This window comes from Sturnus vulgaris, chromosome 27 (genome assembly GCF_052056855.1).
Source record: "Sturnus vulgaris isolate bStuVul1 chromosome 27, bStuVul1.hap1, whole genome shotgun sequence".
Classification (NCBI taxonomy): Eukaryota; Metazoa; Chordata; class Aves; order Passeriformes; family Sturnidae; genus Sturnus; species Sturnus vulgaris.
In genome coordinates, this window is record NC_142269.1 from 2,172,310 (window position 1) to 2,186,867 (window position 14,558).

General features: G+C 46.5%; 1 protein-coding gene across 1 annotated transcript; it reads right to left on the reverse strand.

Moving 5' to 3' along the window:
• Positions 1-690: 690 nt before the first annotated feature.
• On the reverse strand, positions 691-11,899 carry MEIOC (meiosis specific with coiled-coil domain). Its single transcript, XM_014884771.2, has 6 exons — positions 11,736-11,899; positions 11,506-11,610; positions 8,296-10,132; positions 6,254-6,388; positions 4,052-4,232; positions 691-2,122 (listed from the first exon to the last, which is right to left on the reverse strand). The coding sequence occupies exons 1-6, from the start codon at positions 11,897-11,899 to the stop codon at positions 1,833-1,835; spliced, it is 2,712 nt and encodes a 903-aa protein (XP_014740257.2). The 3' UTR covers positions 691-1,832.
• Positions 11,900-14,558: the final 2,659 nt, after the last annotated feature.

The window sequence follows — 14,558 nt, forward strand, 5'->3', positions numbered from 1 at the left end:
CCAGTGGTGTTGGAAACCCCTAGTGGTGTCAGAAAAATCAAAGTGAGCTGATGCTTCCCAGCCCAGTGAGGCTACAGAGTTGTCCCTACCCCATGATAATGCCCTTGCCCCTCAAGACTGTGGGCCCACCCCTTCCCATGCCAGCAGTTTGTGCCATGGATCAGGTGCCCAGGCAGGCAGCAACTCAGCTTCTGAAGCTTCAACCACTGCTGCTCCATTCAGGACAGTCAGCAGTGCACAGCTGGCACCAACAGCAGGAGTTATTTATAGAGCAGGAATACTCTGGATTCACCCCTAAGATTCCCAGTGCAGATGACAGAATTGCTGCATCAGCCTTCCCTGGCAATGCAGAGCGTGGAGCTGAGACATTTGCAGGGAAGAAACATTCCCTACTCTGGCTCCCTTGGCATGTCTGATGTTATGATCATGGCTCTCTCCAGAGAGGGATTTCAGCAACCCCTTTGCTTTATCCCGAACACAATTCCAGAACAGCCTGAATGCTTCCCCCTGGTGCTGGCTCCAGCTCGAGGAGCCCGGCCTGGAAACACACTTGCAGAACAAAAGCTTTTCAACAAAAATGAATTTATTTCTTATAGACAACTCCAGTCAGTAAAGTCAGTTTTGCTTTAACATCAACACAGCCTGGGTTAAACTGAACCACCCCCAGTGCAGTGACTGTTAGGAAGCCGTGCTTGTTCTGCCCCACTCACCTGGCAGCATTTCTGTCATTGCCGTGATCACACCCCACCTTCTGCTGAGCCTTTCTCAGTCCTTTCTGCACATCATCTAAGGACAATTTATCTGATGCCACCACCCCTTCTGCATATCAGCATTCCCAGCAGCAGGAAGAACAGAGCCATGTCAGTACCAGGGTGTGCAGGCATGGTCAGCTCAGTAACTTTAACCCACTGCTTGTGGGTTTCCCAGCTGTCCCAAACACCAGTGCTGGGTGCTGGTGAATCCATCACTCCTGCTCCTAAACACTGAGAGCTGCAAGCAAACACCAGTGCTGGGAGCTGCCCAAATGCAGAAGGGAACTAAGAAGTCTAGAAGTTGACAATCAAATTTCAAACCAAACTAGTAACTTTAAGAAAATCCAAATTTCAGAACTTGGCACGACCTTTTCTGAAGTTAAATTAAAAACAACGCTCATTATTGAAGCTCCTTCACAGCTCTGCAGGACAATCCTGTCTGCCTGTCGTAGTTTGATTATGCTTAAATACTTTACAACAGTAGTTCATTTGTTCCCAAGAGCATTCCAAATATCTGAACACATTCACTAAATTCATGGTTTCACACAGCAATTCTGCTCTACTGGTAATTTAGTGGAACCTGGTGCATACTGCCTTTCCCAAACGTAGACTTTAAAATCTCAAATCCATAAATATTTGTATTTTAAATATCTACTTTTACATGAATATTGGGTATTCCTAGCCTTTTTTCTTTCTGTTTACAGGTTTTAGTTCAATAAGGAAACCATTTTACATCACAATCTGATCTGACACCAACCTCACACCCTGTCACACCACAGTCTTTAAGAATCATTATTTAAAAACCTATTTCCTAAAGCAAAACTAAAAGGAGTTATAGGGAGAGTTGGACACCAGGCTTCACCTGCAGGACTTAAATAATATCTTAGCTGTTAATGAATTAGTCTGATTATTTTTTTAAGTTAACATTCACCAGTTTGGCTTTACAACATTCTGACCCTGCCCGTCGTTAACAGCTTAACCCGAGAAGCCCTTAAGGCAAATTCCACTTCTCATCAAGATATAGCTTTAAATACGAACTTTAGCACTTGAAACTTTGAAGTAACTAAAAAGAACCAAAAATTACGAGGAATTCACGTCTCCTCTCTCATACACACTGTGGAGCAGGTCCGTGCACAGCCCCGGGGCTCCCTCTGCCCCCCCTTCTTCCCTGGGCCCTCGCGGGGCCGCAGCCGGGGGCGTCTCCGCTCGCTTCTCTTCGGGCGCTGTCCCCTCCTGGGGAAGTCTCTCCCGAGCCCGTTTCCCAGCCGAGAGTTTGGGCAGCGTCATGTGGAAGGCGCACCAGAGCGCGGTGCGCACCCTGCGCGTGGCCAGGCACAGGGCTCGGAGCGCCGCGGCCAGAGCGAGCACCACTGCAGAGGGAGGGAGGGAGGGAGGGAGGGAGGCAGGGAGAGAGGGAGGGAGGAAAGGGCGCTTTAGTCCTGCTGCGGCTGCCCCACCTTTCGGCCCCTTTCGTGTCTGACCTTGTGTCTTTACAGGTTTAGAAAAGCTGCATCTGAATTTCTCTGCCCTCACACAGCCAGGCAGGTGTGTGGTTTTTAGGTTCTGAGTTTGTTACAGCACCTTCCTGCTGCAGCTGCACCCCGGCCTGGGCTGCTCCATGCACACACACACTGATGGCACCTGGGCCCTCCCCTTCTGGGTCACAGGGGGTCCCTCACCTGTCCTGCCAAGAAATCCTTACCAGGGCTGAAGGAACAGCTCCTTTGGGACATTGGATTGAAGCACACAGACCATGTTCTGTGAATGGGTGTTAAACCACGGAGCTGTAAAGGGTCACCTGAGCTGTGGTCCCATTATTCTGGCACAGATTTTCCAGAGCAGCTGTGGCTACCCCTGGACCCCTGGCAGTGTCCCAGGCCAGGCTGGACAGGGCTTGGAGCACCCTGGGATAGTGGAAGGTGTCCCTGCCCATGGCAGGGGTGGCACTGATGGGCTTTAAGGACCCTTCCCACCCAAACCATCCTGGGACTCTGTAATAGATGCTTAATATCAGATCAGATGGAATAGAAAGGTGCTGTGGAAACAGGGCTGGACAAGACCTGCTCCTGAACAAACCAGAACAGCTTCAGGCCTTTCCCTCAAGGTTTTGCCTGACAGAGCAAATACAGTTACTGCATCCAATAATTTACTGTTGAAAAAATCCTCCACAACTGCTGTCCAGGCTCAACAGCCTAAGACAGCAATGGGAGGCAGAGGACCAAGCACCACCCCTCCAGGTAAATAAGCACATCCCATTGTGCAGAGCCTCCTCTCCCAGCAGCTGCACCAAGGAGCTGGATCTCCAGGTCTGACAACTCCTTCCCAGACTACTCTGTTACAAAAGCTCATAGATCTGGTAGTTCCAGGTAAAGCCAATTATTTGCATGGGCTTCAACATCCAAAAAAACTTCTTCACCTTAACAAGTCAAATAATCTTCAGTCAAGGTAAAGAGAAACAGGAATGATGGGGAACAGGTGAAAAGAAAGAATGCTGCAGTGTATCTTCTGAGTAAACCTGAGAATTACAAACTGCATGGTGGGACACCCCAAAGAAGTAAAATAATCCCTGTAATTCAGATGTAGAAAGAACAGCAGAAGAGATCAGAAGATTCAGAAATGTTAAGGTAGTTTCTGACACAAAGTAGGAGGTCAGAGTGTTGCAGGGAGCAGGAATCTACCCTGACTCCATCTCAGAGACAAGGGAACCTGCCACTCTGCCTGTGCACTGATGAAAGATGAAGCTGAATATTTGGCTTATATGGGACACCATTAAAAATGAAAACATTCTGCCCATTGTGTTTTTGTGCATCCATCCAAAATATGATCTGTAATTATGCCAGTCTATGCCAGAAGATGCTTGAAGAAGAAATCCATTTGTAAGCCAAGGCCACCTCTGTCACTTTGGGCAGATTCAGCATGGAGATACAAAGGAAGTTCTAGACAAAGACAGAGCTGGAGGCTTGATAGGAACAGGATTATGAGGAGCAGGGAGAAGCAAGAGGCAGTAGCTTAGTAATACCTCCAATCCCTGAATGTGTTATCAATAAAATCCAGTAATTTTTATTCCTTGCTTGTTTATTAATTGAATAACCACCTCCAAATTGATTTAACCTATTTAACTCTAAAATCTACATTTAGTGTCTCCTCAAACCCTCATCCAAAACCACCCAGTCTGTCTTTGACAAAGCTCTAATATTGAAAAGTAAGTTAAAACTTGGATTATAACCCCCCTCACTTATTTTTGCCAGACGTGTTCAACCTCCCAGGTACCTAATAAATGTACATAAGCACAGCCATACCTCTCTCATCCTGGCACCTGGGGGGGCCGTGCCTCTGCCGACTGGAAGCATTGACAATTTCATCCTTCCTGCGAGCCTGCAGCACGTGGATGGACTCCAGCTGTTTGTCCAGAGCAGTGGAGATGCTGGCGTGCAGGGGAGAACTGCGCAGGCGCTCCATCTTCCCCAGTAAAGTCACCACCTAATGAACAATCCCATCTTACAGGGGTTCACACTGCACTCATCCACACTCACTGCAAAATTAACTAACTAGGGACAACAGATTAATGAGAATCATGACTCTCTCTCGAGAACAGTTCATGAAGTTACAGCTGAAGCAGTTTTAAGTTCTTACCTGGGATTTGTTGATCTCCAAACACAAAGCTGTGGTACAGCTGGGTGTGCAAAGCACAACAGCAAAGCTACAACACGCCAGTAATGTCCCCAGCTTACTGGTTAATACCAGGTCTGTACAGCTTTGACATATCCATGAACAAAAGGTCGTTTCAGGACAATGTGCATTTCCCTGACTTCAGAGAACTGGGGTCCTCCCTTCTCACAGCACTGCTGCAATTTCTGGGTGAAAACCCAGAGGGGCCTTGTGCTGTGCAGGGCAGCCTGGGCAGCAGCAGTGACAGCTGCACTGGGAAAGGGAAGGCTGCTGTGGAATCACCTGTGGGCTGACTTTGGGGTGAACACCCAACACCAAGGGAGCAGAGAACAAACATTCAGAAATTATTCAGGTTTGTTTAGCCCACTGACAATGTGCACCTTCGCTGTCTTATCTTACACCAGTCCCATCACCTGTGGGTTTCCCCATGGTGACTCCTCAGCCACAGTCACATAATGCTGACAACCTGGTTACTGGTCTGCAGAAAAAAGAGAAGCTAAAAATCCCCAAATTGGAATGCTTCTCAGGCCATGGCTACACTTAATGTCCTAAAGGAATGCATGTGACTTTCAAGAGGATTTAGCTGGATGCTCCAACAATGAAGAATTAATCCCAGATTGAGCCAACCCAGCGTCCACTCAAACTTTCGTACCAGGGTTCCTCTTTGGCCATCACCAAGCTTTCTGATGCTAGAATCCAGGTTTAGCAGCCCTACTCTGCTGTTGAGCAGCCTTAAAACTAACAAGGGTTTGAGGTGCTACACCCTGAAGTTTGATTCCTCAAATGGCTAGAGAGACTTAAGTCCTGTTTTGGAGGCAGTTTTGAAGTACCAGGACAAGGACAGGCAGACCTTCCAAACATGGAAACTAAGGCTGTTCTTTTGGGATTCAAAGAGCAGTTTAAAAAGAGTACACTAAGCCCATCCATGTCTTTCAGTCCATCCCTCAGCTGGATGAGCAGCAGCAGGCAGGTCCTGCAGGCAGTGAGCAGGCACAGCTCTCACACAGCCCCTCCTGTGTGAGGCAGGTAGGACAGGCTGCTGTTCCCCTCTGCTGCTGCCTCCAAACCCAACATTTCCCAGAACTCTTTCACCCCACAGCTCCTGACAGGTGGGGGACAGGTTGGCTTCTGCTTCTCCTTGCCTGCAGCACCAGCATCATGGCTCTGGTGTGGCCTCAGGAGGCAGAGTCTGTGCTCCCTCCTCCCCCAGTTGTCACCTCCCCATGGACCCTGGGGCTGTCACCAGCACCGTGGTTTGCCCATAGAGCTCACAGACACCAGTCTCCCTTGCCCTACTGGTTATGGCTCTCTGGGTTAAACAGCAAACTGGTAACAGAAACTCAGACTGAAGGTGCATCAAATAATCATTCTGCATTAAAATATACCAGACTTTCAGGCAACTATATATATGTCAATATCTTCCAAACATTAACTAAACCTGTTTTTTCCCCACAAATACCTCCTCCATCACAGTGTCTCCAAATCCACAGTGAATATTTCCCTATAGAGCTGCTTTGAATGCAGCACCCCTGAGAGCTGTGCCCAGGTTCCAATACTGGATGCTGCACCACGTGCACACTCCTGCACCAGAACCACGTCCTCCTGGCACATGGGGATGTAACTGAGAGCCTCAGCCCCTCTGTGCTTCCCTGGAAACAGCACCCTGGAGCTGCAGAAGCTCTAACAGGGACTGCTGAAATGTTATTCCCTGCACAGCACTGAAGAACAAAGCTATTTTGGGAAAAGCTGCTCTGATCATCTTACCTATCTCACACTGTACTCTAAGTTCTGTGGGATAAGTTCAATAGATTTTTTTTAGTCCTACAACTCACTCTGGCTTGTTCCCGTAGCTGATCCACAATTAAGCGATCAACCCTTGATGGATTTGATGTCAGCCTTGGAATTGGAATGTTGTTAGTACTGGAAACCTTCTTCCCTTGGAAATTCTTAGCAAGAGCTGATTCAATCTGCAGGAAAACAAAAGAACAACTCCCTCAGAATGTACATGCAGAGTGTGCTTCATTACAGAAACAAGAAAAAATATCAGATTCAATTTCTTGCCATCAGGGTTTTGGAGTTTTTTAAAGGAGACAATGAGGATTCAGGCATTTGGGATTTAACCCTCTGGTGAGACAATCACCTGCTTTAAGTGAACAACTGCTTTACTCAAAGCAGTTCAACTAAAGCAATCGTGCCAACACACCGTGTTCCAGCAGTGCTATGTCTGCTCACTCTGACTACAGCCTGTACTGGTTTTGCCTGGAAATAAAATGGAGGCAAGTCAGAATTACAGGGAAAAAAAAAAAGACCAAACAGATGTGGATCTCACACATAAAATTAAAATAAAACTGTTTCTGCCAGCAATTAACCTAATTTTTGTACAGATTAAACTACAGAAAGATTTTTTCCTAAGCACCCTGGTCTAGTGGAAGATGCCCCTGCCTATGGCAGGTGGGTGGGGCTGCATGGTCTCTAAGGTCCCTTCCAAACCAAATCATTCCAGGATTCCATATTTTATTGAGTCATCAGAAAACTATTTTGAAAACTGTTTGCAAGATTCCAAGTTTCCATCTCTCTCATCCCCTTGTTATGCCACTCTGAAACCCCTGTAATAACCCAGAACTAGCTGAGTCTGATTTAAAATTGCAATTCTTGCATAGTTTCATAGTGGTGCACTATTAACAAGAGCATGGTGTGCCAAGACAAGGGGGAATGGCTTCACACAGAGAGAGCAGGTTTGGACTAGATATTAGAAATAAATTGTGAGGATGGGGAGGCCCTGGCACAGGGTGCCCAGGGCAGCAGTGGCTGGCCCATCCCTGAAAGTGTCCAAGGCCAGGTTGGATGGGGTTTGGAGCAGCCTGGGATAGTGGAAGGTGTCCCTGCCATGGCAGGGGTGGGACTGAGGGAGCTTTAAGGTCCCTTCAACCCAAACCATTCTGGGATTCTGTGATAAAGCTGAATTTCTCCCACCATGGCCCCCGGCCATGCACATACCAGCTTTTTCTCTCTTGCACTCTCCATGCACCCCAGGCACCACCTCCCCTCCTTAAACTGGGCTCACTCCTCCTCAACCCCTCTATTCAAAGCAACCACTGGCTTTTGTCAGGAAACATTGTCAAAAAAATCCCCACGTTACATCTTCTTGGAATTGGTTTCTTTGTGGGGGCTGGCACAGGAGAACTCCCAAAGGTCCCACTATTGCCAGGTGACATTTGGCCCAGCCTCCCTCACAGACAATCCCAGGTATTGAAATTCAAACCCCATCTCAGCTGGTGAAATGAAGACAGGTTTTCCTACAGACCAAAAAAGGCAACTGCTTTTAGTAGGGCTTCACACAGCACTGCCTGAGCCTTTTACTCCAAGAGTTTTAATTAAATGACCCTTCCTCAGCCTCTGTTTCTGGGGGGGGAAAAAGAAACCCTTCAAATACACCTTAGGTTTAAACCTTCAGGGAAACAGGAGGTAGGAATTCAATGTAGCTCCTACAAAATTGAAAGAATTAAAGTTTAGTTTCAATTCAAAACATATTTACTGTATTTTCAAAGTTCCAGAGGCACTGTATTTATTCTATTAATAAAAAAGGTATAGAACATCTTTGTTCCTCGTGAACACACCTTCCCCAGCCCTGGGATTGGAAAAGCCTCTGAATTCCTGCTTTTAGTGCAATGTTCCATACAATATTAGCTATGCTTCCAGCCAGGCTACAAGTCTCCACACCTTTCTGCCCCAAAACACACACAGAAACAAACTCGTAACTTTGAAGTCCCATCAAGCATTTCAGCTCCTAACAGCAGAACTACCCACGATTTGTGACTGCACTGAGCAGGATGAGATCTACATCAAATCTCCGATATTAGTTTGGTTTTCTTACCTTCTTTCTTTCTTTCTCCAAAGCCCTCCACTGCTCATAACACTCTTCCAGTCTCACGTGCAGCTCGCTGGCAGGCCCGCTGTGACTTTTCACTTGCTTTTGAAATCCAAATGCTGACACGAAACCAGAGAGGGCGCTGTCACTGTACATCTTCTCTGTAAAGCAGGGGTAGAGGCGTTTGAGATCATCCTGGGAGAACACGGTGGGAGGCTCCACCAGAGGCACCACGGAGCGGCCCAAGAGGTGAGCGGATCTCATGGGGAAGGTGCTGGGGCCCAGCTGCCGGTTCCGCCTGAAGTCACCCACCATGCGGTTGGCAATGCCTGGAGCCTGCAGGCAGCTCCCAGCACCCATGGCACTGGTGTCCCCATTCCCTGCCCCGAGGTGCAGCTGCCCCTGAGACTCCAGTAACTCCTGGTACATGTCCTGAAACGCCCCATCCGCCTGGTTCTGCCCTTCCAGATCACAGTGCTCGCTCTGCGGCTTCAGCTGGAAACGCTGCTTGTTCAGGTTGTCAATGATCCCCAACTGCTGGGCCAAGTAACTGTCACAGAATCCATTTGGCTGCTTCAGCTTCTTCTCACTGAGGTACTCGATGAGGTTCTCTTCCCCACCCCTAACCAGGGCTTCCATGCATGCAGCTGCCCGAGCTCGCTCTGCAGTGCTGTAGCCAAAGTCAAGGCCGGAGAGGAATGGGTTGTCTTGACAGTACTTGTGAAGTAAATTACTGTTTAAAGGCAAATTTGAAGATGGCAACTGAAAAACATCATTAGAATGACGAGAGCTTTTTGGAAATGCAGGTGACTGATTATTCGGTTTCAACAAAGGACTTGGATTCTGGAAGGGGCTGGAAGCCGTGGGTTTGGTTTGGATGTTCATCCACCCTGGCCTGGTGCTAGAGCCTGCTGAGGGGACTGCTGCACTGGGCAACAGGGGGAGTGATTTATAGAATTCGGGATTCTGAAGATCGGCCTTGGAAAACTGCTGCTTTTCCACACCATTATTCCCTGGACAAGCTGCAAAAGATTTTAGTCCATATTCAAATTTTTGCCCAAAATCAGTGCTGAAGGAAGATTCGCTTGCAAATTGTTTTTCTGATACAAGTCCTACAGACTTGGGAAATGTAAAGTCGTGCTGATCTGAATTTGTCTCTTCAAATTTTTTCTGAGTTCCTGATTTAACTTGAAAATATTTAGCATAGGGCTCTGCATCCAGAGATGGTGCCTCAGGGGTTCCATTTACCAGCTTTCTATTTTCTTGGAGGCTGCAACTGGTGCCCTTGTTGGGCTTTGCTTTACCAGCATGAGAATATTCAGTGTATCTGGTATAATCTGTGTTCTCGTTGTATCTGTGACACTGTGGAAGGAATGTTTCTGCCTGCTTTGGGTGCACCTGTGCATCTGCTCCTTTGGGACACACCTTCTCCCTTCCATAAGAATAAGCATCAGCTCCCGAGTCTTTGATTGCTTCTGAGTACCCAGCCTGAGCTGCAAAGGTGTTTTTCAGGTAGGGGTAGTTCTGATACACAGGTGTTGTCTTCATACTCTCACTAGCCTGCAGGTTGCAGCCATTGGCACGATCGCTCCTGGAGTACAAGCTCTGCTCTTCCAGCTCCACGCCAGCAAAGCCTCGGTAACAATCATCTGCCTTCTGCTGTGCCACCAGAGTGGGGCTCTGCAGGAACTGCTTGTCAGCAGCAGGGATGGACTCACTGCCATAGAAACCCTGCTGGGGCACTGCTCCAACAACTGCCCTCCTGCCTTCTGGCAACAGGTCATGGTGCTCCATTCTGGTCGTGTTCACTGGCCACACTGACTTCAGGGTGGGAGGGCAACTCCTTGAAAAACAACAAACACATGGTTAGACACTGATCTGTGCTGCTGCTCTTCATTCCCAAACACAAACAAGGTTTAAGAAACTAATTATTACTGAATAATTTCTCTCAGATGATTCTAAGATGTCTGACTTCAACTTCTACCCACTCCTGTCATCTTCAGTTTCCCATATCTAGCTGAGAAAACTCATTCTGCCTTGCCTGAACACACCACCACAGCTCAGCAGCTATGGACAGGCCTTCAAGCTGCAAGGGATGTGTACACATCAAATCCTGGTCCATCAGTCCTGTCCATCATCACCAAAATACTCCTGGTTCAGCACCAAGTTCAGGCACCCAGACTGCCCTCAGTCTTCCAAAGCCATGTCCCAGCACTCCAGAGAAAATGCTTCTGTCTCACCTCACTTGTGCCTTACACTGGCCTGTATTGCTTCCTGCAGGTAAAGCCAGAGGCAGCATCCCAGCACACCTTGTTTCTTCCCACTAACCAGCAGGAATTAACACAGCACCATCAATGCCTGACTGCCAAGGAGAACTGTAAGCAGTCTAAGTAAAGGGGAAATTGTGCCTGAAGACATTGCAGGCCAAATCTGGGAGTACTGAACCAGCCCTGCCTGTCCATAGCAAAGGAATTACTGAGCTGTCTCATGATAGCAAGACTGACTCTGAAGCTTTCCCTCATTTCAGCCACACAACTCAGCACACATAGAGAAATCAATGGAATTGTTTGGGAAGAAAGGAAAAGCAGTGCCTGACTTGGGAACCTGAGAGCTGGGCTCCCTGTCTTGTCTCTTAGACCTGGAAAAGACAGATAGCTCTGTAAGGGGTTGCTGGACCTGCACCCTTCTGTGTCATGTTATGACTATGGAATTGTCTCTTCTGGTGCAGGAATAGAGGAAAATAAACCTGACATTTAGATATACATATAATTCTTAGGTAGCTCTAGCAGCAAGAAACATTAAATTTTAACATGGAATTTTCTCCTGCCAGTTCAGGCAAATGTGAAGGAGTCTGTGCTTCGTGCAATTTTTCTGTGAATTGACGTTAACTAAGAAAGAAACCTAAAGTCTGAATTCAGTCTTGATTAAAATACACAAACAGACCAAAGCAGACATGCAGGGGATTTACCTGAACACAGCATGTCCATAAGACTTGTTAAGATCTTATTTAAAAAATGCCAACTAATAAGTTCTGTAAATACCAGAGAGCCAGAAGCTGCCATGCAATCCAAGTGCCTTGAGAAAAGCTTCCAAGTATCCCAAGCAAAATGTTGGAATATGAGGAAAAAGGGAGAAAGCTCAGAGAGTTGCAGATGGAGCTGACAGGAGCACAGTGAGATCAGAGAGGGGAGTTTCTGTCACTTGCACCTCACTCACCCCTCAGCAAAGCACGGCTGTGGTTTGTCTTGCTCTTCCAAGATGTTTGACACGAGTCCATATAAATCAGTTTCACTGCCATAATCATTCCTTTCAGGCTGAATCCTGAAAACCAATTATGTATTAATAAAAACAGTTCCTTCATTCAAAGTACAGCCTACATTAAATTAAACAAGAAAATATAATCCATCTACTCCAACACACACACACTCCCTGTCAAGGATGAGTACCTGGACTTCAGGTTAATCTGAGGAGCAGCAGGCTGCTTGGTGTCATCTGTACACGTAGACCAAGGGGGGTACAAAAGGGAAGGGTCCATGGGTGTAGAGTACTCTGATGTTGAAAGGGAAGAACTGTAGGCCTGAGGCAACTCCACATTTTCTTCATTCTGCATTTAATGTACAATAAAAGCATTTATTTAATATGAAACACATCAAACTGTCATTTTCTCACTGTACGTGGTTGTAACTGAGTTCACTCTTGGAGGAACCAGCACATGAGAGGTAAGCAAGCCACACACTTTGAATACAACAATTTCAGGCCATGTTAATGTCTTTAAGCAGAATTCTCAGAACTCTTTTAAGCAGAATTCTCTGTCCCTTCTCTTGCTCTCTGTTGCAGATGGAAGCTGATGGTATCATTCTCACCTGTCATCCCTCTTTTGAAGACAAACAGATGCTCTCAGGTGTGCTAAACCAGTGTTGCTTAAGGCTTATGGAAAGCTTTTGTATTTTACATCTTGCCTGGCAATTGTTTAAGAAGAAGGTGCTGAGCCACACATCACAACTTCTATGTCACTCAGCCTTGTGTTCTGTGTGTTCTGAGATGACCTTTGTTGGAAAATGAGTAGGAGGCATCTCCCCAACCACCCAGTGATCACCAGAGACCCCCCAAAAAGGCCTAGGCAGGCACAGTAACACGTATTGATACTGGACTTGTAAGATGCTTTTTTTTGTGTCCCACCGGACGACAAAGTCAGGAGCTGTTTGCATTTGCATGGGAGAATCCACAAATGGGGCCAAAGACTCAGTTATGCTGGACTGTTTTACCACACAGATTTAAGAACAGTCCAACAGTTTTTGGAAAACTATGTAAAACTGTATACCCTTGAGACTGGAATGGGAGGCATCACAGAAAGTATAGTGAAGAAATGTGAAGCACAGTGTGCATCCACAGATCCAGCCTCAGCCTCTCCCAGGACAAGCCAGCAAACGAACACACCAGGAAATTACTGGCAAATTGATTTCTCTGCCTGCCATGGCAGAATGGGTATCAATACTTACTGGTAATAGCTGATAATTTCCTGGGGGCCTGAAGCTTTTCCCTGCCAAACCAACAAGGCTGAGGAGGTAGGTGAGGTACTACTGAAAGAGATCATTCCTAGGCACAGGATACCTATAGATGTGTCAGCAAACTGTCCAGGTTCTGGCCAGGACAGGGTTAATTTTTTGCAGTAGCTGGGAAGGGGCATGGCCAGGACCCAGAAGTTATTCTGTATCCGGGGGAAAGGGGATCTTTTCCAGGGACAAGGGGATCCTTCCAGACGAGAAAATGTGCTGGAGGGAGCATCCAGTATTACTGGGAATTCTTTTCATGTGAATCCTTTCCTAAACTCTCTGTCATTAGTGCTGCTGCTGTTACCATTCCTTTTCTTCTCTCATTAAATTGCTCTTACCTCAACCTGTGACCTTGGCTTTTTGTGCCTCCAGTTCTCTTCTCCACTGTGGCACAGCAGGGAGGGAAGGGGAGAGCAGGAGAGTGAGAGATCAGTGTGTGGTTTGGAGAGCCTCAGTGGAGAACTCAACTGGGAAGTGCCATTCCTTAACTGGCACCCAATAAACGTGAGGCACAAAGGGTTAACAACAGGACTGCTCAGAGCAGGCTGGAAACAAATCTGCTCCAAGCATTTGTTGTACTGGGATGGAGGACAAGCTCTGGGCAAGCTGAACAGTGCAGTGGCCTGTTAAAAACCACACTGGAAGCAGTGGGAGGTGCGACCCTCTAACACTAGGATCTACATTTAGTGAAGGCCACTGGGCCAGTGAACACCTGAGGCTACACCAATAGAGCTGGCCCTGCCCAGTCAAAACCTCCAAGTGTCATAGAAGGAATAAAGGACAAAACAAAGAGGCCTGAGATGTTGCTATTGAGGGTCAGAATAACACCTAGATCCAGAGATAAACTCAGTCTTTTGAAATCTATACAGGAGAATCAGATATATACCTTATCAGATATTCTCTTACAAACCACATTCTGGGAATATCTGGGCCAAGAACACTTGTGTAATTATGTTATCTCTCTAGGGAGAGTTTTGTCCTCTATCAACAAGTACTTTCACTGCAGAAATCTGATTGATCTGCACCTGTTCATGACATCCATGGAGATTGGGTCTAAGACCATGGAACAATAAGCCACTGAAGGAACACTGAAAAGAATCACTGGAAAGGTTCATTTCACAACAGACACAGCTGTGGAAACACCATTCAGGACTGAAGAAAACTACAGGACCAGGTAAGTGAGAAGCCACCTCCTCTGGACCTTTGGGACTAAAAAAATTAAAAAGTAACTTCATAAACTGTGCCTGGGAAGAAGGCCTGTCTTACACAGAACTTGAATGCCCTCAAGGGGTAGTAGCAATTCCAACTGCAGTAATTATTTTAGACAAACAGAATTGCACAGACCAGGATTGCCAAGACAGTGCCAGATGTCAAACTTGCTATAATGTTGGAATAATTTTACATTGGTTAGAATTGTTACTGTGACACGTTTCCCTGAATTGCCTTAACCTTTCTGAATATAAAACTTATATAGGCAAACCTTTTGTTCTTTCTTGTCCAATCAAAGACTGTAACTAGAAAACAATTGTACAACAGGTTAAGGAGGATGGAAGAGATTTTAAATTATTAATTAATGTTACAACTAAATGGGAATTTGACAACACACACTCTTTAAAATTTCCTTTGATGCATAAGGAGTATGAAGGTAAATATCATTTCTGAGCTATAGGAGATAAAGTAGCAGCAGAAGGCCATTGGATACAAGTAAAGGTAAAA